This window comes from Oncorhynchus kisutch, linkage group LG12 (assembly GCF_002021735.2).
Source record: "Oncorhynchus kisutch isolate 150728-3 linkage group LG12, Okis_V2, whole genome shotgun sequence".
Classification (NCBI taxonomy): domain Eukaryota; kingdom Metazoa; phylum Chordata; class Actinopteri; order Salmoniformes; family Salmonidae; genus Oncorhynchus; species Oncorhynchus kisutch.
In genome coordinates this window covers 936,039-961,762 of record NC_034185.2, presented here as the reverse complement: position 1 = coordinate 961,762, position 25,724 = coordinate 936,039, and the positions used below count along the sequence as shown (strand labels likewise).

The 25,724-nt window shown below is 45.4% G+C and overlaps 1 protein-coding gene and 1 long non-coding RNA gene across 4 annotated transcripts in view; both read right to left on the bottom strand.

The window, feature by feature from the left end:
- The window catches only part of LOC109881379 (DNA (cytosine-5)-methyltransferase 3A), a 94,075-nt gene continuing 68,351 nt past the window's right edge, over positions 1–25,724 (bottom strand). For all 3 annotated transcript variants that reach the window (XM_031836705.1, XM_031836707.1, XM_031836706.1), the window contains 2 exons: positions 17,267–17,385; positions 1–2,076 (listed from right to left, as the gene is read on the bottom strand). In XM_031836705.1, the coding sequence (XP_031692565.1) occupies positions 1,935–2,076; positions 17,267–17,385 (261 nt within the window). In that variant the 3' untranslated portion in view covers positions 1–1,934. The remainder of the gene's footprint in view (positions 2,077–17,266; positions 17,386–25,724) is intronic.
- Positions 9,904–14,528, bottom strand: LOC116376482 (uncharacterized). Its single transcript, XR_004211825.1, has 3 exons — positions 14,256–14,528; positions 13,464–13,504; positions 9,904–13,347 (listed from the first exon to the last, which is right to left on the bottom strand). It is a non-coding gene; the product is annotated as an uncharacterized LOC116376482 (long non-coding RNA).

Genomic DNA, 25,724 nt, shown 5'->3' with positions numbered 1-25,724 from the left:
TCATAGGAAAACAGTATTTATTTTATATGGTAGCATAGTTTACAATCCAAGCTGATTATTACAATGTTCCCACCAGACTGTTCCCACAACCCAATGAAACATTCTGGGAACCATTAAAGAACAGACTAAATGTGTTCTGGGAACGTTCTTGTAACACCAGGTGAATGTTTTTGGCACTGTAAAAGAAAAGTTGTAGAATCAGCAACACAACGGGACAGTTTTGGAACATATATATTGTGATGTTCCCACCAGACTGTTCCCACAACCTAAGGAAACATTCTGGGAACCTTTTAAAGAACACATTACATATGTTTATAGGAACGTTCTAGCAACATCATGCAAATGTTTTATACAAACATACAAACTTTTGGGGAATGTTCTATTGTGGTTGTTAAATGTTACATGAAATATCCTTGGAATGTCCTCTTAAAACACATTTGATAAATAAATATATGATATCATCCTAATGTTACATAAAACCCTAACTAGAACTTAATGGGAATCTGAGCTAACGTTCTGGGAATGTTCCCGGTTTGCTGGGGAGGAGGAAGGTATATGTACCATAATACACGATCAGTGTGCCAGACATTATCTCTAGGCTAAAACATGAATCCTTTATTCATTACAAGTTCAAGTACAAAGTTAAAATGCCTTTAGTTATTCTGCTTTAGTTATTCTGCATACAAGATACAAGAGTACATAATATTGCCTTTGACTCTCTACCACAACTAAATACAGCCATTGGAAAGACAACCTTATTCTAACTATAGATCTGATATATTCTATTTTTTTTTTATTTGAGCACCTTTTGAAACATCACCGGTCCTTCCTCTTCAAAACACATTTCATTACACCCGTGAGAGGAGCGTGCATGTCTGTGTGTGACAGCCTGCTCAGACTCCACCCTGTTAAAACTCTCAAAGGGTGATACCCTCGTTGACTTATCACCTGTCAATCAAATAACCACCAGTAAATCACATCAAACAACAAATAAACATCCCACCCCCTGCCCCCAAGCCCCTCCCCCTACAGTACAACAGACCACTCACTATACTGACAGATAGTAATTGATGGTAACCCATAGTAACCATGTTACCGTAAGCGAGCACCATGGGAGACAGCTGTGTTTGCGCATGACGGAGCACAGGGTTGGAAACAGCTCATCACAACTGTGTGTGTGTGTATGTGTGTGCGTGTGTGTGTGTGTGTGCAGTAAACTGTGTAACCCACTAGTGTGACTGACTGCTGTGTAAACCTGGATTGTCTGTGCGCCACGAGACCATGTTAGCCCACTGAAATAAAGACTAGGCTCTCTCTGGGCACTAACCTGAGTCCTCAGGTCTCAGGCAAGTTACTCGTCATGCTGAACTACCTCCACAACACTTAACTGTAGAACACTGACCTCTAACCCCTGACCTCTAACCCCTCTGCTACGCTGCACTTAAGAGGCAGTAGAAAACAAGCTGCTACCTGAAGAGAAAGAAACACTGCAAACTAATGAAACTACTGAACAAAGACCTGGTAGTGACATGTGTGTGTGTGTGTGTGTGTGTGTGTGTGTGTGTGTGTGTGTGTGTGTGTAGCACCATAGATTTGATTAACAGGAGGGAGATGTAGAGGAGATTAAGCACCACTGAGTGTTGAAGCACCTTTGTCGACTAGCACCATGGAATCTGAGGTGTGAGTGACAGAGAGACTGGAAGATAGACAGTCCATGTTGTCGGAGTATTGTTTTGTGGCTGGATAACAGGTATAGTTTGTGATTGGTTAGCACCAGGGTTGGGGTGTATCCTGGCTTGTGATTGGTTAACACCGGGGCGGGGCTGGAACCTTTCTGGTTGGGCATCGGCCGGTGGGTCATGGGCGGGGCTCCAGGCTGAGAACTCTTTCAGTTGAGGTGTGTGTGTGTGTGTTTGTGTATGTGTGTGTGTGTATTAGTTGCAGGCGAAGTACTCTTTGAGTGGGGCGAAGAGGTGTCGTATGACTGGAACGCTCCAGGACCGCCCCAACAGACGCTGTCTGGAGAGACGACTCATGTTGGACACATCTGTGTAGTGGACCGGGAACCCAAAAACCCTGCAGAGGTAAGAGGTCAGAGGTTACAAAATATAAAATTAATTGAAATAGTATAACTGTATTGGAGATAGTAGAACTAAAGTAGAGATAGTAAAACTACAGTAGAGACTGTATAACTACAATACAGATAGCAGAACTACAGTAGACAGTATAACTGTATTAGAGATAGTATAACTAAAGTAGAGATAGTAGAACTAAAGTAGAGATAGTAGAACTACAGTAGCGATAGTAGAACTAAAGTAGAGATAGTAGAACTACAATAGAGACAGTATAACTGTATTAGAGATAGTATAACTACAGTAGAGATAGTGGAACTACAGTAGAGACAGTATAACTGTATTAGAGATAGTATAACTAAAGTAGAGATAGTATAACTACAGTAGAGACAGTATAACTGTATTAGAGATAGTAGAACTAAAGTAGAGATAGTAGAACTACAGTAGAGACAGTATAACTACAGTAGAGATAGTAGAACTAAAGTAGAGATAGTAGAACTACAGTAGAGACAGTATAACTAAAGTAGAGATAGTATAACTATAGTAGAACTACAGTAGAGACAGTATAACTACAGTACATAGTAGAACTAAAGTAGAGATAGTAGAATTACAGTAGAGACAGTATAACTGTATTAGAGATAGTAGAAATAAAGTAGAGACAGTATAACTGTATTAGAGATAGTAGAACTGAAAAACAGCTAGTATAATAGAGACAGTAGAACCATAGTAGAGCTACCGTAGAGATAGTAGAGCTAGATATAATATAACTAAAGTAGAAAAACAAAAGACAGTAGAAATAAAGATAGGATGACTAGAGTAGAGACGGTATAACTAGAGTAGAGACAGGAGATCTAGAATAGATACAGTAGAACTAAAACAGAGACAGTAGAAGTAGAGATAGTAGATCTAGAGTAGTCAGCAGAACTAGACAATAGAACTACAGTAGATATAGTAGACCTAGAGTAGAGACAGTAGAACTAAAGTAGAGACAGTAGAACTAAAGTAGAGACAGTTGAACTAAAGTAGAGACAGTAGAACTAAAGTAGAGACAGTTGAACTAAAGTAGAGACAGTAGACCTAGAGTAGAGACAGTAGACCTAGAGAAGAGACACTATAACTAGAGTAGAGACAGTAGAACTAAAGTAGAGACAGTAGAACTAAAGTAGAGACAGTAGACCTAGAGTAGAGACAGTAGACCTAGAAAAGAGACACTATAACTAGAGTAGAGACAGTAGAACTAAAGTAGAGACAGTAGAACTAAAGTAGAGACAGTAGACCTAGAGTAGAGACAGTAGACCTAGAGAAGAGACACTATAACTAGAGTAGAGACAGTAGAACTAAAGTAGAGACAGTAGAACTAAAGTAGAGACAGTTTAACTAAAGTAGAGACAGTAGACCTAGAGTAGAGACAGTAGAACTAGAGAAGAGACACTATAACTAGAGTAGAGACAGTAGAACTAAAGTAGAGACAGTAGAACTAAAGTAGAGACAGTTTAACTAAAGTAGATACAGTAGAGCTAGAGTAGAGATAAAAGAACGAGAAGAGATAGTATAAGTAGAGTAGAGACAGTAGAACTAACGTAGAGAGAATAGAACTCGAGTAACGATAATAGAACTAGATTAGAGACAGAAAAACTAGAGTAGAAACAGTAGGTCTAGAGAAGAGTCCGCAGAAGTAGAGTACAGATAATAGAACTAGAGTAGAGAAGTAGAACTAGAGTAGAGACATTATAACTAGAGTAGAGATAATATAACTAGAGTAGAAACAGTAGGTCTAGAGAAGAGTCCGCAGAAGTAGAGTACAGATAATAGAACTAGAGTAGAGAAGTAGAACTAGAGTAGAGACATTATAACTAGAGTAGAGATAATATAACTAGAGTAGAGACAGTAGACCTTAGCTATGCGCATGTTGATCTTAGGCTTGTGTGGGGCTGCTCGGCCATGGAAACTCATTTCATGAAGCTCCCAACGAACAGTTCTTGTGTTGGCATTGCTTCCAGAGACAGTTTGGAACTAGAAAGTGATTGTTGCAACCAAGGACAGACGATTTTTACGCGCTGTGCATTTCAGCACTCAAAGTTCTCGTTCTGTGAGCTTGTGTGGCCTACCCCTTTGCGGCTGAGCTGTTGTTGCTCCTACACATTTCCACATAAAAAATAAGGTAACTTACAGTTGACCAGGACAGTTCTAGCAGGGCAGAAATGTGATGAACTGGCTTGTTGGAAAGATGGCATCCCATGATGGGACCATGTTGAAAGTCACTGAGCTCTTTAGTAAGGCCATTCTACTGACAATGCTTGTCTATGGAGATTGCAAGGCTGTGTGCTCAATTCTATATACGTGTGCAACGAGTCTATATAAAAAAATCTGAAGCTGAATCCGCTAATTTGTAACAGTTCACAAAATTGTGTGTGTATATATATAAACTCAGCCAAAAAACAAACGTCCTCTCACTGTCAACTGCTTTTATTTTCAGCAAACTTAACATGTGTAAATATTTGTGTAAACATAACAAGATTCAACAACTGAGACATAAACTGAACAAGTTCCACAGACATGTGACTAACAGAAATTGAATCATGTGTCCCTGAACAAAGGGGGGGGGGGTTCAAAATCAAAAGTAACAGTCAGTATCTGGTGTGGCCACCAGCTGCATTAAGTACTGCAGTGCATCTCTTCCTCATGGACTGCACCAGATTGGCCAGTTCTTGCTGTGAGATGTTACCCCACTCTTCCATCAAGGCACCTGCAAGTTCCCAGACATTTCTGGGGGGAATGGCCCTAGCCCTCACCCTCCGATCCAACAGGTCCCAGACGTACTCTATTTGATTGAGATCCGGGCTCTTCGCTGGCCATGGCAGAACACTGACATTCCTGTCTTGCAGGAAATCGCGCACTGAACGAGCAGTATGGCTGGTGGAATTGTCTGGAGGGTCATGCCAGCATGAGCCTGCCGGAAGGGTACCACATGAGGGAGGAGGATGTCTTCCCTGTAACACACAGCATTGAGATTGCTTGCAAGCTCAGTCCGATGATGCTGTGACACACCGCCCCAAACTATGACGGACCCTCCACATCCAAATCGATCCTGCTCCAGAATACAGGCCTCGGTGTAACGCTCATTCCTTCTATGATAAACGCGAATCCGACCATCACCCCAGGCGAGACAAAACCGTGACTCGTCAGTGAAGAGCACTTTTTGCAAGTCCTGTCTGGTCCAGCGACGGTGGGTTTGTGCCCATTGGCATCATTGTTGCCGGTGATGTCTGGTGAGGACCTGCCATACAACAGGCACACAAGTCCTCAGTCCAGCCTTGCTCAGCCTATTGCGGACAGTCTGAGCACTGATGGAGGGATTGTGCGTTCCTGGTGTAACTCGGGCAGTGGTTGTTGCCATCTTGTACCTGTCCCGCAGGTGTGATGTTCAGATGTATCAATCCTGTGCAGGTGTTGTTACACGTGGTCTGCCACTGCGAGAACAATCAGTTGTCCATCCTGTTTCCCTGTAGCGCTGCCTTAGGTGTCTCACAGTACGGACATAGCCATTTATTGCCCTGGCCACATCTGCAGTCCTCATGCCTCCTTGCAGTATGCCTAAGGCACGTTCACGCAGATGAGCAGGGACCCTGGGCATCATTCTTTTGGTGTTTTCAGAGTCAGTAGAAAGACCTCTTTATTGTCGTAAGTTTTCATAACTGTTACCTTAATTGCCTAACGTCTGTAAGCTGTTAGTGTCTTAACGACCGTTCCACAGGTGCATGTTCATTAACTGTTTAATGATTGTTTATGGTTAATTGAACAAGCATGGGAAACAGTGTTTAAACCCTTCACAATGAAGATCTGTTTAGTTATTTGGATCTTTACTAATTATCTTTGAAAAACAGGGTCCTGAAAAGGGGATGTTTCTTTTTTTGCTGAGTTTATATTCACATGCGCACCGCACACATAGCCTTGTTTTAGCAGGCGTCAGTGTGCATTTTTGGCATGGAGCAGCTCACAGAAGAATAACATCGGTAGCCGGTAAGGTAGGAAAGATGTTAAAATGCTAATTTAGGCAAGAATGGGTATACAAAGCAAGTATTTAACCTCTCTTGGGTAGGAGGCAGTATTTTCACGTCCAGATGAAAAGTGTGCCCAAAGTAAACTGCCTGCTACTCAGGCCCAGAAGCTAGGATATGCATATAATTGGTAGATTTGGATAGAAAACACTCTAGTTTCTGTTAAAATTATGTCTCTGAGTATAACATAACTGATATGGCAGGAAAAACCCAGAGGACAAACCACCCCCGCCAAAATAATTCAGCCTACCACTGTTTTCAATGGCTGTCACTTTTATTATAAGGTGAAATCCTCCCAGATTGTAGTTCCTAGGGCTTCCACTAGATGTAAACAGTCAATGGTTTTTGGAAAAATGGGCCAGAAATTGTAGTTTTTCTAGGTGGCTCCCATTTTTTCTTTGGTATTTTTCTCCGGTAAAGACAATAATGATTCTCTGTCTTAAATTTGATTGTTTATAATGTTGTAGGGTACCTAAGTTTTGATTATAAATGTTGTTTGACTTGTTTGGAAAAGTTATTAGTAACGTTTGGGATTCATTTTCCATGCATTTTGATGGAGGGAAACTGGGTGGATTATTGACTGGCCCTAACCCTCACCCTCCGATCCAACAGGTCCCAGATGTGCTCAATGGGATTGAGATCCGGGCTCTTCACTGGCCATGGCAGAACACTGACATTCCTGTCTTGCAGGAAATCATGCACAGAACGAGCAGTATGGCTAGTGGCAATGTCATGCTGGAGGGTCATGTCAGGATGAGCCTGCAGGAAGGGTACCACATGAGGGAGGAGGATTTCTTCCCTGTAACGCACAGCATTGAGATTGCCTGCAATGACAACAAGCTCAGTCCGATTATGCTGTGACACACCGCCCCAGACCATGACGGACCCTCCATCTCCAAATCGATCCCGCTCCAGAATACAGGCCTCGGTGTAACCCTGGGCATCTTTCTTTTGGTGTTTTTCAGAGTCAGTAGAAAGGCCTCTTTAGTGTGCTAAGTTTTCATAATTGTGACCTTAATTGCCTTCCGTCTGTAGGCTGTTGGTGTCTTAATGACCGTTCCACAGGTGCATGTTCATGAATCGTTTATGGTTCATTGAACAAGCAATGGGAAACAGTGTTTAAACCCTTCACAATGAAGATCTTTGAAGTTATTTGGATTTTAACTACTTATCTTTGAAAGACAGGGTCCTGAAAAAGGGACGTTTCTTTTTTTGCTGAGTTTATATACTACCGTTCAAAGGTTTGGGGTCACTTAGAAATCTCCACATTTATTGTCCATTAAAATAACATCAAATTGATCAGAAATACAACATTGTTAATGTTGTAAATGATTTTTGGTCACCTACAAACAAGCAAGATTTCCGGCTCTCACAGACCTGTAACTTCTTCTTTATTTTAGAGTGACCAGACGGAAGCCACTCCTCAGTAAAAGGCACATGACAGGCAGCTTGGAATTTGCCAAAACGAACCTAAAGGATTCTCAGACCATGAGAAACAAGATTCTCTGGTCTGATGAAACCAAGAGTGAACTCTTTGGCCTGAATGACAAGCGTCACGCCTGGAGGAAACCTGGCAAAATTCCTACGGTGAAGCATGGTGGTGGGGATGTTTTTCAGCGTCAGCAACTGGGAGACTAGTCAAGATTGAGGGAAAGATGAACAGAGCAAAGTACAGAGATATCCTTTATGAAAACCAGCGATACTGTGCAGCGATACTTCCCATCCAACCTGACAGATCTTGAGAGGATCTGCAGAGAAGAATGGGAGAAACTCCCCAAATACAGGTGTGCCAAGCTTGTAGCGTCATACAAAAGAAGACGTGAGGCTGTAAACGCTGCAAAAGGTGTTTCAACAAAGTACTGAGTAAAGGGTCTGAATACTTATGTAAATGTGATATCGGGTATTGTTTGTAGATTGATGAGGGGAAAAAACAATTTAATACATTTTAGAAAAAGGCTGTAATGTTACAAAATGTAGGATAGGGGTCAGGGGTCACCTCACCATCTCAGTATAGTTAGGTCAGGGGTCAGGGGTTACCTCACCATCTCAGTTTAGTTAGGTCAGGGGTTACCTCTCCATCTCAGTTTAGTTAGGATAGGGGTCAGGGGTTACCTCACCATCTCAGTTTAGTTAGGTCAGGGGTCAGGGGTTACCTCACCATCTCAGTTTAGTTAGGTCAGGGGTCAGGGGTTACCTCACCATCTCAGTTTAGTTAGGTCAGGGGTTACCTCTCCATCTCAGTTTAGTTAGGATAGGGGTCAGGGGTTACCTCACCATCTCAGTTTAGTTAGGTCAGGGGTCAGGGGTTACCTCACCATCTCAGTTTAGTTAGGTCAGGGGTCAGGGGTTACCTCACCATCTCAGTTTAGTTAGGTCAGGGGTCAGGGGTTACCTCTCCATCTCAGTTTAGTTAGGTCAGGGGTCAGGGGTTACCTCACCATCTCAGTATAGTTAGGTCAGGGGTCAGGGGTTACCTCACCATCTCAGTTTAGTTAGGTCAGGGGTCAGGGGTTACCTCACCATCTCAGTTTATTTAGGTCAGGGGTCAGGGGTTACCTCACCATCTCAGTTTAGTTGGGTCAGGGGTCAGGGGTTACCTCACCATCTCAGTTTAGTTGGGTCAGGGGTCAGGGGTTACCTCACCATCTCAGTTTAGTTAGGTCAGGGGTCAGGGGTTACCTCACCATCTCAGTTTAGTTGGGTTAGGGATCAGGGGTGACCTCACCATCTCAGTATAATTAGGTTAGGGGTCAGGGGTTACCTCACCATCTCAGTTTAGTTAGGTTAGGGGTCAGGGGTTACCTCACCATCTCAGTTTAGTTAGGTCAGGGGTCAGGGGTTACCTCACCATCTCAGTTTAGTTGGGTTAGGGATCAGGGGTGACCTCACCATCTCAGTATAATTAGGTTAGGGGTCAGGGGTTACCTCTCCATCTCAGTATAGTTAGGTCAGGGGTTACCTCTCCATCTCAGTATAGTTAGGTCAGGAGTTATCTCTCCATCTCAGCATAGTTAGGTCAGGGGTTACCTCTCCATCTCAGTATAGTTAGGTGAGGGGTCAGGGGTTATCTCTCCATCTCAGTATAGTTAGGTTAGGGGTCAGGGGTTACCTCTCCATCTCAGTATAGTTAGGTCAGGAGTTACCACTCCATCTCAGTATAGTTAGATTAGGGGTCAAGGGTTGCCTCTCCATCTCAGCATAGGTAGATTAGGGGTCAAGGGTTACCTCTCAATCTCAGTATAGGTAGGTCAGGGGTTACCTCCCAATCTCAGTATAGTTAGGTCAGCGGTTACCTCTCCATCTCATTATAGTTAGATTAGGGGTCAAGGGTTGCCTCTCCATCTCAGCATAGGTAGATTAGGGGTCAAGGGTTACCTCTCCATCTCAGTATAGTTACATCAGGGGTTACCTCTCCATCTCAGTATAGTTAGGTTAGGGGTCAGGGGTTACCTTTCCATCTCAGTATAGTTAGATTAGGGGTCAGGAGTTACCTCTCCATCTCAGTATAGTTAGGTTAGGGGTCACGGGTTACCTCACCACCTCAGTATAGTTAGGTCAGGGGTCAGGAGTTACCACTCCATCTCAGTATACTTAGGTCAGGGGTCAGGGGTTACCTCTCCATCTCAGTATAGTTAGGTCAGGGGTCAGGGGTTACCGCTCCATCTCAGTATAGTTAGGTAAGGGGTTACCTCTCCATCTCAGTATAGTTAGGTCAGGGGTTACCGCTCCATCTCAGTATAGTTAGGTCAGGGGTTACCTCTCCATCTCAGTATAGTTAGGTCAGGGGTTACCGCTCCATCTCAGTATAGTTAGGTTAGGAGTCAGGAGTTACCTCTCCATCTCAGTATAGTTAGGTCAGGGGTCAGGAGATACCTTTCCATCTCAGGATAGTTTGGTTAGGGGTCAAGGGTTACCTTTCAACCTCAGTATAATTAGGTCAGGGGTTACCTCTCCATCTCAGTATTTTGTTAGATTAGGGGTCAAGGGTTACCTATCCATCTCAGTATAGTTAGGTTAGGGGTCAAGGGTTACCTCTCCATCTCAGTATTTTGTTAGATTAGGGGTCAAGGGTTACCTTTCCATCTCAGTATAGTTAGGTTAGGGTTCAAGGGTTACCTCTCCATCTCAGTATTTTGTTAGATTAGGGGTCAAGGGTTACCTTTCCATCTCAGTATAGTTAGGTTAGGGTTCAAGGGTTACCTCTCCATCTCAGTATAGTTACATCAGGGGTTACCTCTCCATCTCAGTATAGTTAGGTTAGGGGTCAGGGGTTACCTTTCCATCTCAGTATAGTTAGATTAGGGGTCAGGAGTTACCTCTCCATCTCAGTATAGTTAGGTTAGGGGTCACGGGTTACCTCACCACCTCAGTATAGTTAGGTCAGGGGTCAGGAGTTACCACCCCATCTCAGTATACTTAGGTCAGGGGTCAGGGGTTACCTCTCCATCTCAGTATAGTTAGGTCAGGGGTCAGGGGTTACCGCTCCATCTCAGAATAGTTAGGTCAGGAGTCAGGAGATATCTCTCCATCTCAGTATAGTTAGGTCAGGGGTCAGGGGTTACCTTTCCATCTCAGTATAGTTAGGTTAGGGGTCAAGGGTTACCTCTCCATCTCAGTATTTTGTTAGATTAGGGGTCAAGGGTTACCTTTCCATCTCAGTATAGTTAGGTTAGGGTTCAAGGGTTACCTCTCCATCTCAGTATAGTTACATCAGGGGTTACCTCTCCATCTCAGTATAGTTAGATTAGGGGTCAGGGGTTACCGCTCCATCTCAGTATAGTTAGGTCAGGGGTCAGGGGTTACCTCTCCATCTCAGTATAGTTAGGTCAGGGGTTACCGCTCCATCTCAGTATAGTTAGGTCAGGGGTCAGGAGTTAGCACTCCATCTCAGTATAGTTAGGTCAGGGGTCAGGAGATACCTTTCCATCTCAGGATAGTTTGGTTAGGGGTCAGGGTTACCTTTCAACCTCAGTATAATTAGGTCAGGGGTTACCTCTCCATCTCAGTATTTTGTTAGATTAGGGGTCAAGGGTTACCTTTCCATCTCAGTATAGTTAGGTTAGGGTTCAAGGGTTACCTCTCCATCTCAGTATAGTTAGATTAGGGGTCAGGAGTTACCTCTCCATCTCAGTATAGTTAGGTCAGGGGTTACCTCTCCATCTCAGTATAGTTAGGTCAGGGGTTACCTCTCCATCTCAGTATTTTGTTAGATTAGGGGTCAAGGGTTACCTATCCATCTCAGTATAGTTAGGTTAGGGGTCAAGGGTTACCTCTCCATCTCAGTATTTTGTTAGATTAGGGGTCAAGGGTTACCTTTCCATCTCAGTATAGTTAGGTTAGGGTTCAAGGGTTACCTCTCCATCTCAGTATAGTTAAATCAGGGGTTACCTCTCCATCTCAGTATAGTTAGGTTAGGGGTCAGGGGTTACCTTTCCATCTCAGTATAGTTAGATTAGGGGTCAGGAGTTACCTCTCCATCTCAGTATAGTTAGGTTAGGGGTCACGGGTTACCTCACCATCTCACTATCGTTAGGTCAGGGGTTACCTCACCATCTCACTATCGTTAGGTCAGGGGTTACCTCTACATCTCCGTATAGTTAGGTTAGAGGTCAGGGTTTACCGCTCCATCTCAGTATAGTTAGGTCAGGGGTCAGGGGTTACCTCCCAATCTCAGTATAGTTAGGTCAGGGGTTACCTCTCCATCTCAGTATAGTTAGGTTAGGGGTCAGGGGTTACCTCTCCATCTCAGTATAGGTAGATTAGGGGTCAAGGGTTACCTCTCCATCTCAGTATAGTTAGGTCAGGGGTTACCTCCCAATATCAGTATAGTTAGGTCAGGGGTTACCGCTCCATCTCAGTATAGTTTGGTTAGGGGTCAGGGGTAACCTCTCCATCTCAGCATTTTGTTAGATTAGGGGTCAAGGGTTACCTTTCCATTTCAGTAGAGCTAGGTTAGGGGTCAGAGGTTACCTCTCCATCTCAGTATAGTTACGTCAGGGGTCAGGGGTTACCTCTCCATCTCAGTATAGTTAGGTCAGGGGTTACCTCACCATCTCAGTTTAGTTAGGTTAGGGGTCAGGGGTTACCTCACCATCTCAGTATAGTTAGGTCAGGGGTTACGGGTTACCGCTCCATCTCAGTATAGTCAGGTTGGAAGTGGGGGCTTACCTCGCCATCTCAGTATAGTTAGGTCAGGGGTCAGAGGTTACCTCTCCATCTCAGTATAGTTAGGTCAGGGGTCAGGGGTTACCTCTCCATCTAAGTATTTTGTTAGATTAGGGGTCAAGGGTTACCTTTCTATCTCAGTATAGTTTGGTTAGGGGTCAGGGGTTAGTTCTTCATCTCAGTATAGTTAGATCAGTTAGATCAGGGGTCAAGGGTTACCTTTCCATCTCAGTATATTTTGGCTAGGGATCAGGGGTTACCTTTCCATCTCAGGAGAGTTAGGTCAGGGGTCAGGGGTTACCTCTCCATCTCAGAATAGTTAGGTCAGGAGTCAGGAGATATCTCTCCATCTCAGTATAGTTAGGTCAGGGGTCAGGGGTTACCGCTCCATCTCAGTATAGTTAGGTCAGGGGTCAGGGGTTACTGCTCCATCTCAGTATAGTTAGGTCAGGGGTTACCTCTCCATCTCAGTATAGTTAGGTCAGGGGTTACCTCTCCATCTCAGGAGAGTTAGGTCAGGGGTCAGGGGTTACCTCTCCATCTCAGAATAGTTAGGTCAGGAGTCAGGAGATATCTCTCCATCTCAGTATAGTTAGGTCAGGGGTCAGGGGTTACCTCTCCATCTCAGTATAGTTAGGTTAGGGGTCAGGAGTTACCTCTCCATCTCAGTATAGTTAGGTCAGGGGTCAGGGGTTACCGCTCCATCTCAGTATAGTTTGGTTAGGGGTCAGGGGTTAGTTCTTCATCTCAGTATAGTCAGGTTGGGAGTGGGGGCTTACCTCGCCATCTCAGTATAGTTAGGTCAGGGGTTACCTCACCATCTCAGTTTAGTTAGGTTAGGGGTCAGGGGTTACCTCACCATCTCAGTATAGTTAGGTTGGGAGTCAGGGCTTACCTCGCCATCTCAGTATAGTTAGGTCAGGGTTCAGGGGTTACCTCTACATCTCAGTATAGTTAGGTTAGGGGTCAGGAGTTACCTCTCCATCTCAGTATAGTTAGGTCAGGGGTTACCTCACCATCTCAGTTTAGTTAGGTTAGGGGTCAGGGGTTACCTCACCATCGCAGTATAGTTAGGTCAGGGGTCAGGGGTTACCTCTACATCTCAGTATAGTTAGGTTAGGGGTCAGGAGTTACCTCTCCATCTCAGTATAGTTAGGTCAGGGGTTACCTCACCATCTCAGTTTAGTTAGGTTAGGGGTCAGGGGTTACCTCACCATCGCAGTATAGTTAGGTCAGGGGTTACCGCTCCATCTCAGTATAGTTAGTTTGGGGGTCAGGGCTTACCTCTCCATCTCAGTATAGTTAGGTTAGGGGTCAGGAGTTACCTCTCCATCTCAGTATAGTTAGGTCAGGGGTCAGGGGTTACCGCTCCATCTCAGTATAGTTTGGTTAGGGGTCAGGGGTTAGTTCTTCATCTCAGTATAGTCAGGTTGGGAGTGGGGGCTTACCTCGCCATCTCAGTATAGTTAGGTCAGGGGTTACCTCACCATCTCAGTTTAGTTAGGTTAGGGGTCAGGGGTTACCTCACCATCTCAGTATAGTTAGGTCAGGGGTCAGGGGTTACCTCTCCATCTCAGTATATTTAGGTTAGGGGTCAGGAGTTACCTCTCCATCTCAGTATAGTTAGGTCAGGGGTCAGGGGTTACCGCTCCATCTCAGTATAGTTTGGTTAGGGGTCAGGGGTTAGTTCTTAATCTCAGTATAGTCAGGTAGGGAGTGGGGGCTTACCTCGCCATCTCAGTATAGTTAGGTCAGGGGTCAGGGGTTACCTCTCCATCTCAGTATAGTTAGGTCAGGGGTCAGAGGTTACCTCTCCATCTCAGTATAGTTAGGTTAGGGGTCAGGAGTTACCTCTCCATCTCAGTATAGTTAGGTCAGGGGTTACCTCACCATCTCAGTTTAGTTAGGTTAGGGGTCAGGGGTTACCTCTCCATCTCAGTATAGTTAGGTCAGGGGTTACCTCACCATCTCAGTTTAGTTAGGTTAGGGGTCAGGGGTTACCTCACCATCTCAGTATAGTTAGGTCAGGGGTCAGGGGTTACCGCTCCATCTCAGTATAGTTAGGTTGGGAGTCAGGGCTTACCTCGCCATCTCAGTATAGTTAGGTCAGGGTTCAGGGGTTACCTCTACATCTCAGTATAGTTAGGTTAGGGGTCAGGAGTTACCTCTCCATCTCAGTATAGTTAGGTCAGGGGTTACCTCACCATCTCAGTTTAGTTAGGTTAGGGGTCAGGGGTTACCTCACCATCGCAGTATAGTTAGGTCAGGGGTCAGGGGTTACCTCTACATCTCAGTATAGTTAGGTTAGGGGTCAGGAGTTACCTCTCCATCTCAGTATAGTTAGGTCAGGGGTTACCTCACCATCTCAGTTTAGTTAGGTTAGGGGTCAGGGGTTACCTCTACATCTCAGTATAGTTAGGTTAGGGGTCAGGAGTTACCTCTCCATCTCAGTATAGTTAGGTCAGGGGTTACCTCACCATCTCAGTTTAGTTAGGTTAGGGGTCAGGGGTTACCTCACCATCGCAGTATAGTTAGGTCAGGGGTCAGGGGTTACCTCTACATCTCAGTATAGTTAGGTTAGGGGTCAGGAGTTACCTCTCCATCTCAGTATAGTTAGGTCAGGGGTTACCTCACCATCTCAGTTTAGTTAGGTTAGGGGTCAGGGGTTACCTCACCATCGCAGTATAGTTAGGTCAGGGGTTACCGCTCCATCTCAGTATAGTTAGTTTGGGGGTCAGGGCTTACCTCTCCATCTCAGTATAGTTAGGTTAGGGGTCAGGAGTTACCTCTCCATCTCAGTATAGTTAGGTCAGGGGTCAGGGGTTACCGCTCCATCTCAGTATAGTTTGGTTAGGGGTCAGGGGTTAGTTCTTCATCTCAGTATAGTCAGGTTGGGAGTGGGGGCTTACCTCGCCATCTCAGTATAGTTAGGTCAGGGGTTACCTCACCATCTCAGTTTAGTTAGGTTAGGGGTCAGGGGTTACCTCACCATCTCAGTATAGTTAGGTCAGGGGTCAGGGGTTACCTCTCCATCTCAGTATATTTAGGTTAGGGGTCAGGAGTTACCTCTCCATCTCAGTATAGTTAGGTCAGGGGTCAGGGGTTACCGCTCCATCTCAGTATAGTTTGGTTAGGGGTCAGGGGTTAGTTCTTAATCTCAGTATAGTCAGGTAGGGAGTGGGGGCTTACCTCGCCATCTCAGTATAGTTAGGTCAGGGGTCAGGGGTTACCTCTCCATCTCAGTATAGTTAGGTCAGGGGTCAGAGGTTACCTCTCCATCTCAGTATAGTTAGGTTAGGGGTCAGGAGTTACCTCTCCATCTCAGTATAGTTAGGTCAGGGGTTACCTCACCATCTCAGTTTAGTTAGGTTAGGGGTCAGGGGTTACCTCTCCATCTCAGTATAGTTAGGTCAGGGGTTACCTCACCATCTCAGTTTAGTTAGGTTAGGGGTCAGGGGTTACCTCACCATCTCAGTATAGTTAGGTCAGGGGTCAGGGGTTACCGCTCCATCTCAGTATAGTTAGGTTGGGAGTCAGGGCTTACCTCGCCATCTCAGTATAGTTAGGTCAGGGTTCAGGGGTTACCTCTACATCTCAGTATAGTTAGGTTAGGGGTCAGGAGTTACCTCTCCATCTCAGTATAGTTAGGTCAGGGGTTACCTCACCATCTCAGTTTAGTTAGGTTAGGGGTCAGGGGTTACCTCACCATCGCAGTATAGTTAGGTCAGGGGTCAGGGGTTACCTCTACATCTCAGTATAGTTAGGTTAGGGGTCAGGAGTTACCTCTCCATCTCAGTATAGTTAGGTCAGGGGTTACCTCACCATCTCAGTTTAGTTAGGTTAGGGGTCAGGGGTTACCTCACCATCGCAGTATAGTTAGGTCAGGGGTTACCGCTCCATCTCAGTATAGTTAGTTTGGGGGTCAGGGCTTACCTCTCCATCTCAGTATAGTTAGGTCAGGGTTCAGGAGTTACCTTTCCATCTCAGGATATTTTGGTTAGGGGTCAGGGGTTACCTTTCAATCTCAGTATAATTAGGTCAGGGGTTTCCTCTCCATCTCAGTATTTTGTTAGATTAGGGGTCAAGGGTTACCTTTCCATCTCAGTATAGTTTGGTTAGGGGTCAGGGGTTAGTTCTTTATCTCAGTATAGTTAGATCAGTTAGATCAGGGGTCAAGGGTTACCTTTCCATCTCAGTATAGTTTGGTTAGGGGTCAGGGGTTACCTCGCCATCTCAGGAGAGTTAGGTCAGGGGTCATGGGTTACCTCTCCATCTCAGTATAGTTAGGTCAGGAGTTACCTCTCCATCTCAGTATAGTTTGGTCAGGGGTTACCTTTCCTTCTCAGTATAGTTAGGTCAGGGGTCATGGGTTACCTCTCCATCTCAGTATAGTTAGGTCAGGAGTTACCTCTCCATCTCAGTATAGTTTGGTCAGGGGTTACCTTTCCTTCTCAGTATAGTTAGGTCAGGGGTCAGAGGTTACCTCTCCATCTAAGTAGGGTTAGGTCAGGGGTTACCTCTCCATCTCAGTATAGTTAGGTCAGGGGCTACCTCTCCATCTCAGTATTTTGTTAGATTAGGGATCAAGGGTTACCTTTCCATCTCAGTAGAGCTAGGTTAGGGGTCAGGGGTTACCTCTCCATCTCAGTATTTTGTTAGATTAGGGGTCAAGGGTTACCTCTCCATCTCAGTATAGTTAGGTTAAGTTAGGTTAGGGGTCAGGGGTTAGCTCTTCATCTCAGTATAGTTAGATCAGGGGTTAAGCGTTACCTTTCCATCTCAGTAGAGTTTGGTTAGGGGTCTAGGGTTACCTTTCCATCTCAACATAGGTCAAGGGTCAGGGGTTACCTCTCCATCTCAGTATAGTTTGGTTAGGGGTCAGGGGTTACCTTTCCATCTCAATATAGTTAGGTCAGGGGTCAGGGGTTACCTCTCCATCTCAATATAGTTAGGTCAGGGGTCAGGGGTTACCTCTCCATCTCAGTACACCAGAGTATGTCCTCCTTGTTGTCCATGTAAACAGGGAAGTGTTGATCCTTCCCCTGCTTCACTGAGTTAGAACGCGTTGTTATTGTACGCACCTTCCCAAACTACAACAGATAAATATAGGGTTCTGTTCAGGAGGGGACCCACACTCAATTTTACCTGTCCCAAATATAACCCAAAGAACAGAAATAGGACAGCACTACAGTGAATAAATGTATTGCCTCATGAACGTTTGGGGTATGAGCCCTTCTTCAATGGCTATCATTGTCACAACAACCAGACCTCACAGGTGGGCATCATGAAACATTCCCAGTCAGTACTGGCCCAATCATGGGATCCCAGCAGAGAGAGCTGTGGGGGAAACATGGCAATCAAATATAGATCTACTGAACAAAAATATTAACACAACATCTCAATGATTTTTCTGAATTACAGTTGATATGAGGAAATCAGTCAATTGAAATAAAATCTTTAGGCCCTAATCTATGGATTTCACATGACTGGGAATACAGATATGCATCTGCATCACATTCATTTAAAAACTAAATGGGCCTCACAATGGGTCTCAGGATCTCGTCACTGTATTTCTGTGCATTCAATTGCCATCGATAAAATGCAATTGTGTTCGTTGTCCGTCCATGACTGTTCATGCCATAACACCACCGCCACCATAGGGCACCCTGTTCACAACGTTGACATCAATCAGCAAACCGCTCGCCCACACAACGCAAAAAACATGTTCTGCGGTTGTGAGGCTGGTTGGACGTACTGCCAAATTCTCTCAAACGATGTTGGAGGCGGCTTATGGTAGAGAAATTAACATTAAATTATCTGGCAACCGCTGCGGTGGACAATCCTGCAGTCAGCATGCCAGTTGCACTTGAGACATCTGTGGCATTGTGTTGTGTGACAAAACTATACATTTTAGAGTGGCCTTTTATTGTCCCCAGCACAAGGTGCACCTGATCATGCTGTTCAATCAGCTTCTGGATATGCCACACCTGTCAAGTGGATGGATTATTTTGGTAAAGGAGAAATGCTCACTAAGAGGGATGTAAACACTACAAAAACTAGAAAAATACCATTCCTTATTAAGGCCTGCTGGGGCAAAGGAGACCAAGCTATTCACTCTGTCTCTCATTTATCCCTGTCTCCTCCCCTATGTAAGGTCATTCATCCCTGTCTCCTCCCCTATTTGAGGGAATTTATCCCTGTCTCCTCCCCTATGTGAGGTCATTTATCCCTGTCTCCTCCCCTATGTGAGGTCATTTATCCCTGTCTCCTCCCCTATGTGAGGTCATTTATCCCTGACTCCTCCCCATATGTGAGGTCATTTATCCCTGTCTCCTCCCCTATGTGAGGTCATTTATCCTTGTCTCCTCCCCTATATGAGGTCATTTATCCCTGTCTCCTCCCATATGTGAGGTCATTTATCCTTGTCTCCTCCCCTATATGAGGTCATTTATCCCTGTCTACTCCCCTACGTGAAGTCATTTATCCCTGTCTCCTCCGCTATGTGAGGTTGGTTGAAAATACAACCAAAAAAAAGCAAGAGATAAGAATAACAAATAATTAAAGACCAGTAGTAAATAACAATAGTGGGGCAAAATACAGGGGGTACTGGTACAGAGTCAATGTGGAGGCTATATACAGGGTATTACGGTACAGAGTCAATGTGGAGGCTATATACAGGGGGTACCAGTACAGAGTCAATGTGGAGGCTATATACAGGGGGTACCTGTAGGGAGTCAATGTGGAGGCTATATACAGGGGGTACGGTACAGAGTCAATGTGGAGGCTATATACAGGGTGTTACGGTACAGAGTCAATGTGGAGACTATATACAGGGGGTACCGGTACAGAGTCAATGTGGAGGCTATATACAGGGGGTACCGGTACAGAGTCAATGTGGAGGCTATATACAGGAGGTACCGGTACAGAGTCAATGTGGAGGCTATATACAGAGGGTACCGGTACAGAGTCAATGTGGAGGCTATATACAGGGTGTTACGGTAAAGAGTCAATGTGGAGGTTATATACAGGGGGTGCTGGTACATAGTCAGTGTACAGGTCTGATCCAAGATGGGGTAGCAGTCAGACGTCTTGTCGTGTCGTGTCCCTTGTATATATCGTTTTTTTTTACATATTTTTCTTCGCATATCTTTTAAAACATTTTTCTAAACCTCAACATCTAAATACTCTCCTGCAACCCGCCTCACCCAATGTAGCTCGGATCTGCTTTTTTTCTAAAGTATTTATATTTACTTCGGATCCAGAACCCCTCAACTGAAGCTAGCCAGCTAACTACCAGCTATCAGTCAGCAAACCGGTCATCAGCTAACCTTTAGCTCGGAAAGCTCTCGCCAGTTCGAACAACGCGACTCTAACCAGAGCATAACGGACCTATTATTTTTTATCCCCGGATTCCCACCGGATTCCCACTGCAAACGGAACATTTTCAGCTGGATCTTCACAACTAGCTAACTAGCTAACCGCAACCCCAGATGATTACTCCTGGCTAGCATTTCCATCCACTTAGCTTGAAGCTAGCCCGGCCAGAGCTCCTGTGCTACCACCGAAGCATACTCCTGGGCTACAATAACCGGACCCACAACCGGTCTATCGATGTCACCGCATGAAGAGGCATAAACTCACCCCATCGCGACATCCCCCAAAGGCTAACTTTCTAGCCCTTGCTATCTCCTTGCTTGCTAATTCGGCCTGCTAACTGCTAGCTTGTTTAGCCCCGGTCCGCTAACTGCTACCTTGTTTAGCCCCGGCCTACTAACTGTTAGCTAGTTAGCACAGGCCTGCTAACTGTCTGAATCGCCGCGTCCCAACCACTCACTGGACCCATATTTACTTTCAATCTCTTTACGATTTTTAAATCGATTATACCTCCCGGTAACCTGCCTCACCCAATGTGATACGGAATCGCTATTATTTTTAAGTTTTAGAACACATTCAAGAACCTCCAGAAGCTAACCAGCTAACTAGCTACAAGCTATTTAGTCATTGTTAGCCACTGCTTGCGGCTTTTACCTTCTGCTCAGCCAGCCAGTTTTTTTTACCTGGATAATACTCACCAGTCTAGCTTCCCTGCCCCATCCACCGCTGCCCCCTGGACACTGATCACTTGGCTACATAGCTGATGCATGCTGGACTGTCCATTAATCACGGTACTCCATTCTGCTTGTTTATGTTTTATCTGTCGGCCCCAGCCGCACTCAGGCTCTGTGTGTAGTTAATCCGACCCTCCCTGCCTAGTCAACGCCATTTTTACCTGCTGTTGTTGTGCTAGCTGATTAGCTGTTGTTGTTTCACCTACTGTTTTAGCTAGTTCTCCCAATTCAACACCTGTGATTACTGTATGCCTCGCTGTATGTCTCTCTCAAATGTCAATATGCCTTGTATACTGTTGTTCAGGTTAGTTATCATTGTTTTAGTTTACAATGGAGCCCCTAGTTCCACTCTTCATACCCCTGATACCTCCTTTGTCTCACCTCCCACACATGCGGTGACCTCACCCATTACAACCAGCATGTCCAGAGATACAACCTCTCTCATCATCACCCAGTGCCTGGGCTTACCTCCGCTGTACCCACACCCCACCATACCACTGTCTGCGCATTATGCCCTGAATATATTCTACCATGCCCAGAAATCTGCTCCTTTTATTCTCTGTCCCCGACGCTCTAGGCGACCAGTTTTGATAGCCTTTAGCCGCACCCTCATACTACTCCTCCTCTGTTCCGCGGGTGATGTGGAGGTAAACCCAGGCCCTGCATGTCCCCAGGCACCCTCATTTATTGACTTCTGTGATCGAAAAAGCCTTGGTTTCATGCATGTCAACATCAGAAGCCTCCTCCCTAAGTTTGTTTTACTCACTGCTTTAGCACACTCTGCTAACCCTGATGTCCTTGCCGTGTCTGAATCCTGGCTCAGGAAGGCCACCAAAAATTCTGAGATTTCCATACCCAACTTTAACATTTTCCGTCAAGATAGAACTGCCAAAGGGGGAGGAGATGCAGTCTACTGCAGAGATAGCCTGCAAAGTAATGTCATACTTTCCAGGTCCATACCCAAACAGTTCGAACTACTAATTTAAAAAATTACTCTCTCAAGAAATAAGTCTCTCACTGTTGCCGCCTGCTACCGACCCCCCTCAGCTCCCAGCTGTGCCCTGGACACCATTTGTGAATTGATCACCACCCATCTAGCTTCAGAGTTTGTTCTGTTAGGTGACCTAAACTGGGATATGCTTAACACCCCGGCAGTCTTACAATCTAAGCTAGATGCCCTCAATCTTACACAAATCATCAAGGAACCCACCAGGTACAACCCTAAATCTGTAAACAAGGGCACCCTCATAGACGTCATCCTGACCAACTGGCCCTCCAAATACACCTCCGCTGTCTTCAACCAGGATCTCAGCGATCACTGCCTCATTGCCTGTATCCGCTACGGAGCCGCAGTCAAACGACCACCCCTCATCACTGTCAAACGCTCCCTAAAACACTTCTGTGAGCAGGCTTTTCTAATCGACCTGGCCCGGGTATCCTGGAAGGACATTGACCTCATCCCGTCAGTTGAGGATGCCTGGTCATTCTTTAAAAGTAACTTCATCACCATTTTAGATAAGCATGCTCCGTTCAAAAAATGCAGAACTAAGAACAGATATAGCCCTTGGTTCACTCCAGACCTGACTGCCCTCGACCAGCACAAAAACATCCTGTGGCGGACAGCAATAGCATCGAATAGTCCCCGCGATATGCAACTGTTCAGGGAAGTCAGGAACCAATACACGCAGTCAGTCAGGAAAGCTAAGGCCAGCTTCTTCAGGCAGAAGTTTGCATCCTGTAGCTCCAACTCCAAAAAGTTCTGGGACACTGTGAAGTCCATGGAGAACAAGAGCACCTCCTCCCAGCTGCCCACTGCACTGAGGCTAGGTAACACGGTCACCACCGATAAATCCATGATTATCGAAAACTTCAACAAGCATTTCTCAACGGCTGGCCATGCCTTCCGCCTGGCTACTCCAACCTCGGCCAACAGCTCCGCCCCCCCCGCAGCTACTCGCCCAAGCCTCTCCAGGTTCTCCTTTACCCAAATCCAGATAGCAGATGTTCTGAAAGAGCTGCAAAACCTGGACCCGTACAAATCAGCTGGGCTTGACAATCTGGACCCTCTATTTCTGAAACTATCCGCCGCCATTGTCACAACCCCTATTACCAGCCTGTTCAACCTCTCTTTCATATCGTCTGAGATCCCCAAGGATTGGAAAGCTGCCGCAGTCACCCCCCTCTTCAAAGGGGGAGACACCCTGGACCCAAACTGTTGCAGACCTATATCCATCCTGCCCTGCCTATCTAAGGTCTTCGAAAGTCAAGTCAACAAACAGGTCACTGACCATCTCGAATCCCACCGTACCTTCTCCGCTGTGCAATCTGGTTTCCGAGCCGGTCACGGGTGCACCTCAGCCACGCTCAAGGTACTAAACGATATCATAACCGCTATCGATAAAAGACAGTACTGTGCAGCCGTCTTCATCGACCTTGCCAAGGCTTTCGACTCTGTCAATCACCATATTCTTATCGGCAGACTCAGTAGCCTTGGTTTTTCTGATGACTGCCTTGCCTGGTTCACCAACTACTTTGCAGACAGAGTTCAGTGTGTCAAATCGGAGGGCATGCTGTCCGGTCCTCTGGCAGTCTCTATGGGGGTGCCACAGGATTCAATTCTCGGGCCGACTCTTTTCTCTGTATATATCAATGATGTTGCTCTTGCTGCAGGCGATTCCCTGATCCACCTCTACGCAGACGACACCATTCTATATACTTCATGGCCCGTCCTTGGACACTGTGCTATCTAACCTCCAAACGAGCTTCAATGCCATACAACACTCCTTCCGTGGCCTCCAACTGCTCTTAAACGCTAGTAAAAACCAAATGCATGCTTTTCAACCGATCGCTGCCTGCACCCGCATGCCCGACTAGCATCACCACCCTGGATGGTTCCGACCTTGAATATGTGGACATCTATAAGTACCTAGGTGTCTGGCTAGACTGTAAACTCCCCTTCCAGACTCATATCAAACATCTCCAATCGAAAATCAAATCTAGAGTCAGCTTTCTATTCCGCAACAAAGCCTCCTTCACTCACGCCGCCAAACTTACCCTAGTAAAACTGACTATCCTACCGATCCTCGACTTAGGCAATGTCATCTACAAAATTGCTTCCAACACTCTACTCAGCAAACTGGATGCAGTTTATCACAGTGCCATCCGTTTTGTCACTAAAGCACCTTATACCACCCACCACTGCGACCTGTATGCTCTAGTCGGCTGGCCCTCGCTACATATTCATATTCATATCATGGTTGTTGAAATACCTGGTAACAGGTGATTTTTCATTATGGTTGTTGAAATACCTGGTAACAGGTGATTTTTCATCATGGTTGTTGAAATACCTGGTAACAGGTGATTTTTCATCATGGTTGTGAATGGAGCTCTTATGCTCACATATCCTTGTCTTGACATTTGGTCTTACATGCATAATAAAAGTTCCAGGAACTGTCACACCCTGACCATAGTTTGCTTTGTATATTTTGTTTGGTCAGGGTGTGATCTGAGTGGGCATTTAAACATTTTTATTTTACCTTTATTTTACTAGGCAAGTCAGTTAAGAACAAATCCTTATTTTCAATGACGGCCTAGGAACAGTGGGTTAACTGCCTGTTCAGGGGCAGAACGACAGATTTGTACCTTGTCAGCTTGGGGATTCGAACTGTTTGTCATTGTCTCTGATTGGGAACCATATTTAGGTAGCCTGTTTGGTGTTGGGTTTTGTGGGTGATTGTTCCTGTCTTTGTGTTTGTTACACCAGACAGGGCTGTTTGGTGTTGGGTTTTGTGGGTGATTGTTCCTGTCTTTGTGTTTGTTACACCAGACAGGGCTGTTTGGTGTTGGGTTTTGTGGGTGATTGTTCCTGTCTTTGTGTTTGTTACACCAGACAGGGCTGTTTGGTGTTGGGTTTTGTGGGTGATTGTTCCTGTCTTTGTGTTTGTTACACCAGACAGGGCTGTTTGGTGTTGGGTTTTGTGGGTGATTGTTCCTGTCTTTGTGTTTGTTACACCAGACAGGGCTGTTTGGTGTTGGGTTTTGTGGGTGATTGTTCCTGTCTTTGTGTTTGTTACACCAGACAGGGCTGTTTGGTGTTGGGTTTTGTGGGTGATTGTTCCTGTCTTTGTGTTTGTTACACCAGACAGGGCTGTTTGGTGTTGGGTTTTGTGGGTGATTGTTCCTGTCTTTGTGTTTGTTACACCAGATATGGCTGTTTGGTGTTGGGTTTTGTGGGTGATTGTTCCTGTCTTTGTGTTTGTTACACCAGACAGGGCTGTTTGGTGTTGGGTTTTGTGGGTGATTGTTCCTGTCTTTGTGTTTGTTACACCAGACAGGGCTGTTTGGTGTTGGGTTTTGTGGGTGGTTGTTCCTGTCTTTGTGTTTGTTACACCAGACAGGGCTGTTTGGTGTTGGGTTTTGTGGGTGATTGTTCCTGTCTTTGTGTTTGTTACACCAGACAGGGCTGTTTGGTGTTGGGTTTTGTGGGTGATTGTTCCTGTCTTTGTGTTTGTTACACCAGACAGGGCTGTTTTCGGTTTTTCACATTTCTTGTTTTGTATATTGTTCATTTATCATCTTCATTAAAGATGTATCACAATAACCACGCTGCGTTTTGGTACGCCTCTCCTTCAACAGAAGAATCCCGTGACAGGAACACTACAGGATATATACAACATGGTACATGTTATTCTAACTTTTATCCTCTCACTGTAATGAGGATGGATAACAATTCCCTCTGATCATGGTGCAACAGTGGACACAGTTGTGACAAGGGAATACCATCAGGATTGATAGACATTGTGATATACCATCTGGCAGTCCAACAGACAAATCTGGGTTTGCCGGATGCCAGTATAATGCTACCTGCATAGTGCCAACTGTAAAGTTTGGTGGTTTAGGAATAATGGTCTGGGGCTGTTTTTCATGGTTAGTTCCAGTGAGGGGAAATCTTAATGCTACAGCATACAATGGCATTCTAGACATTTCTGTGCTTCCAACTTTGTGGCAACAGTTGGGGAACATCCTATCCTGTTTCAGCATGACAATGCCCCTGTGCACAAAGCGAGGTCCATACAGAAACTATTTGTTGAGATTGGTGTGGAAGAACTTGACTGGCCTGAACAGAGACCTGACCTGACCTCAACCCTATTGAACACCTTTGGGATGAATTGGAACGCCGACTATGAGCCAGGCCTAATCGGCCAACATCAGTGCCTTACCTAACTAATGCTCTTGTGGCTGAATGGAAGCAAGTCCCCGTAGCAATGTCCCAACATCTAGTGGAAAGCCTTCCCAGAAGAGTGGATGCTGTTACAGAAGCA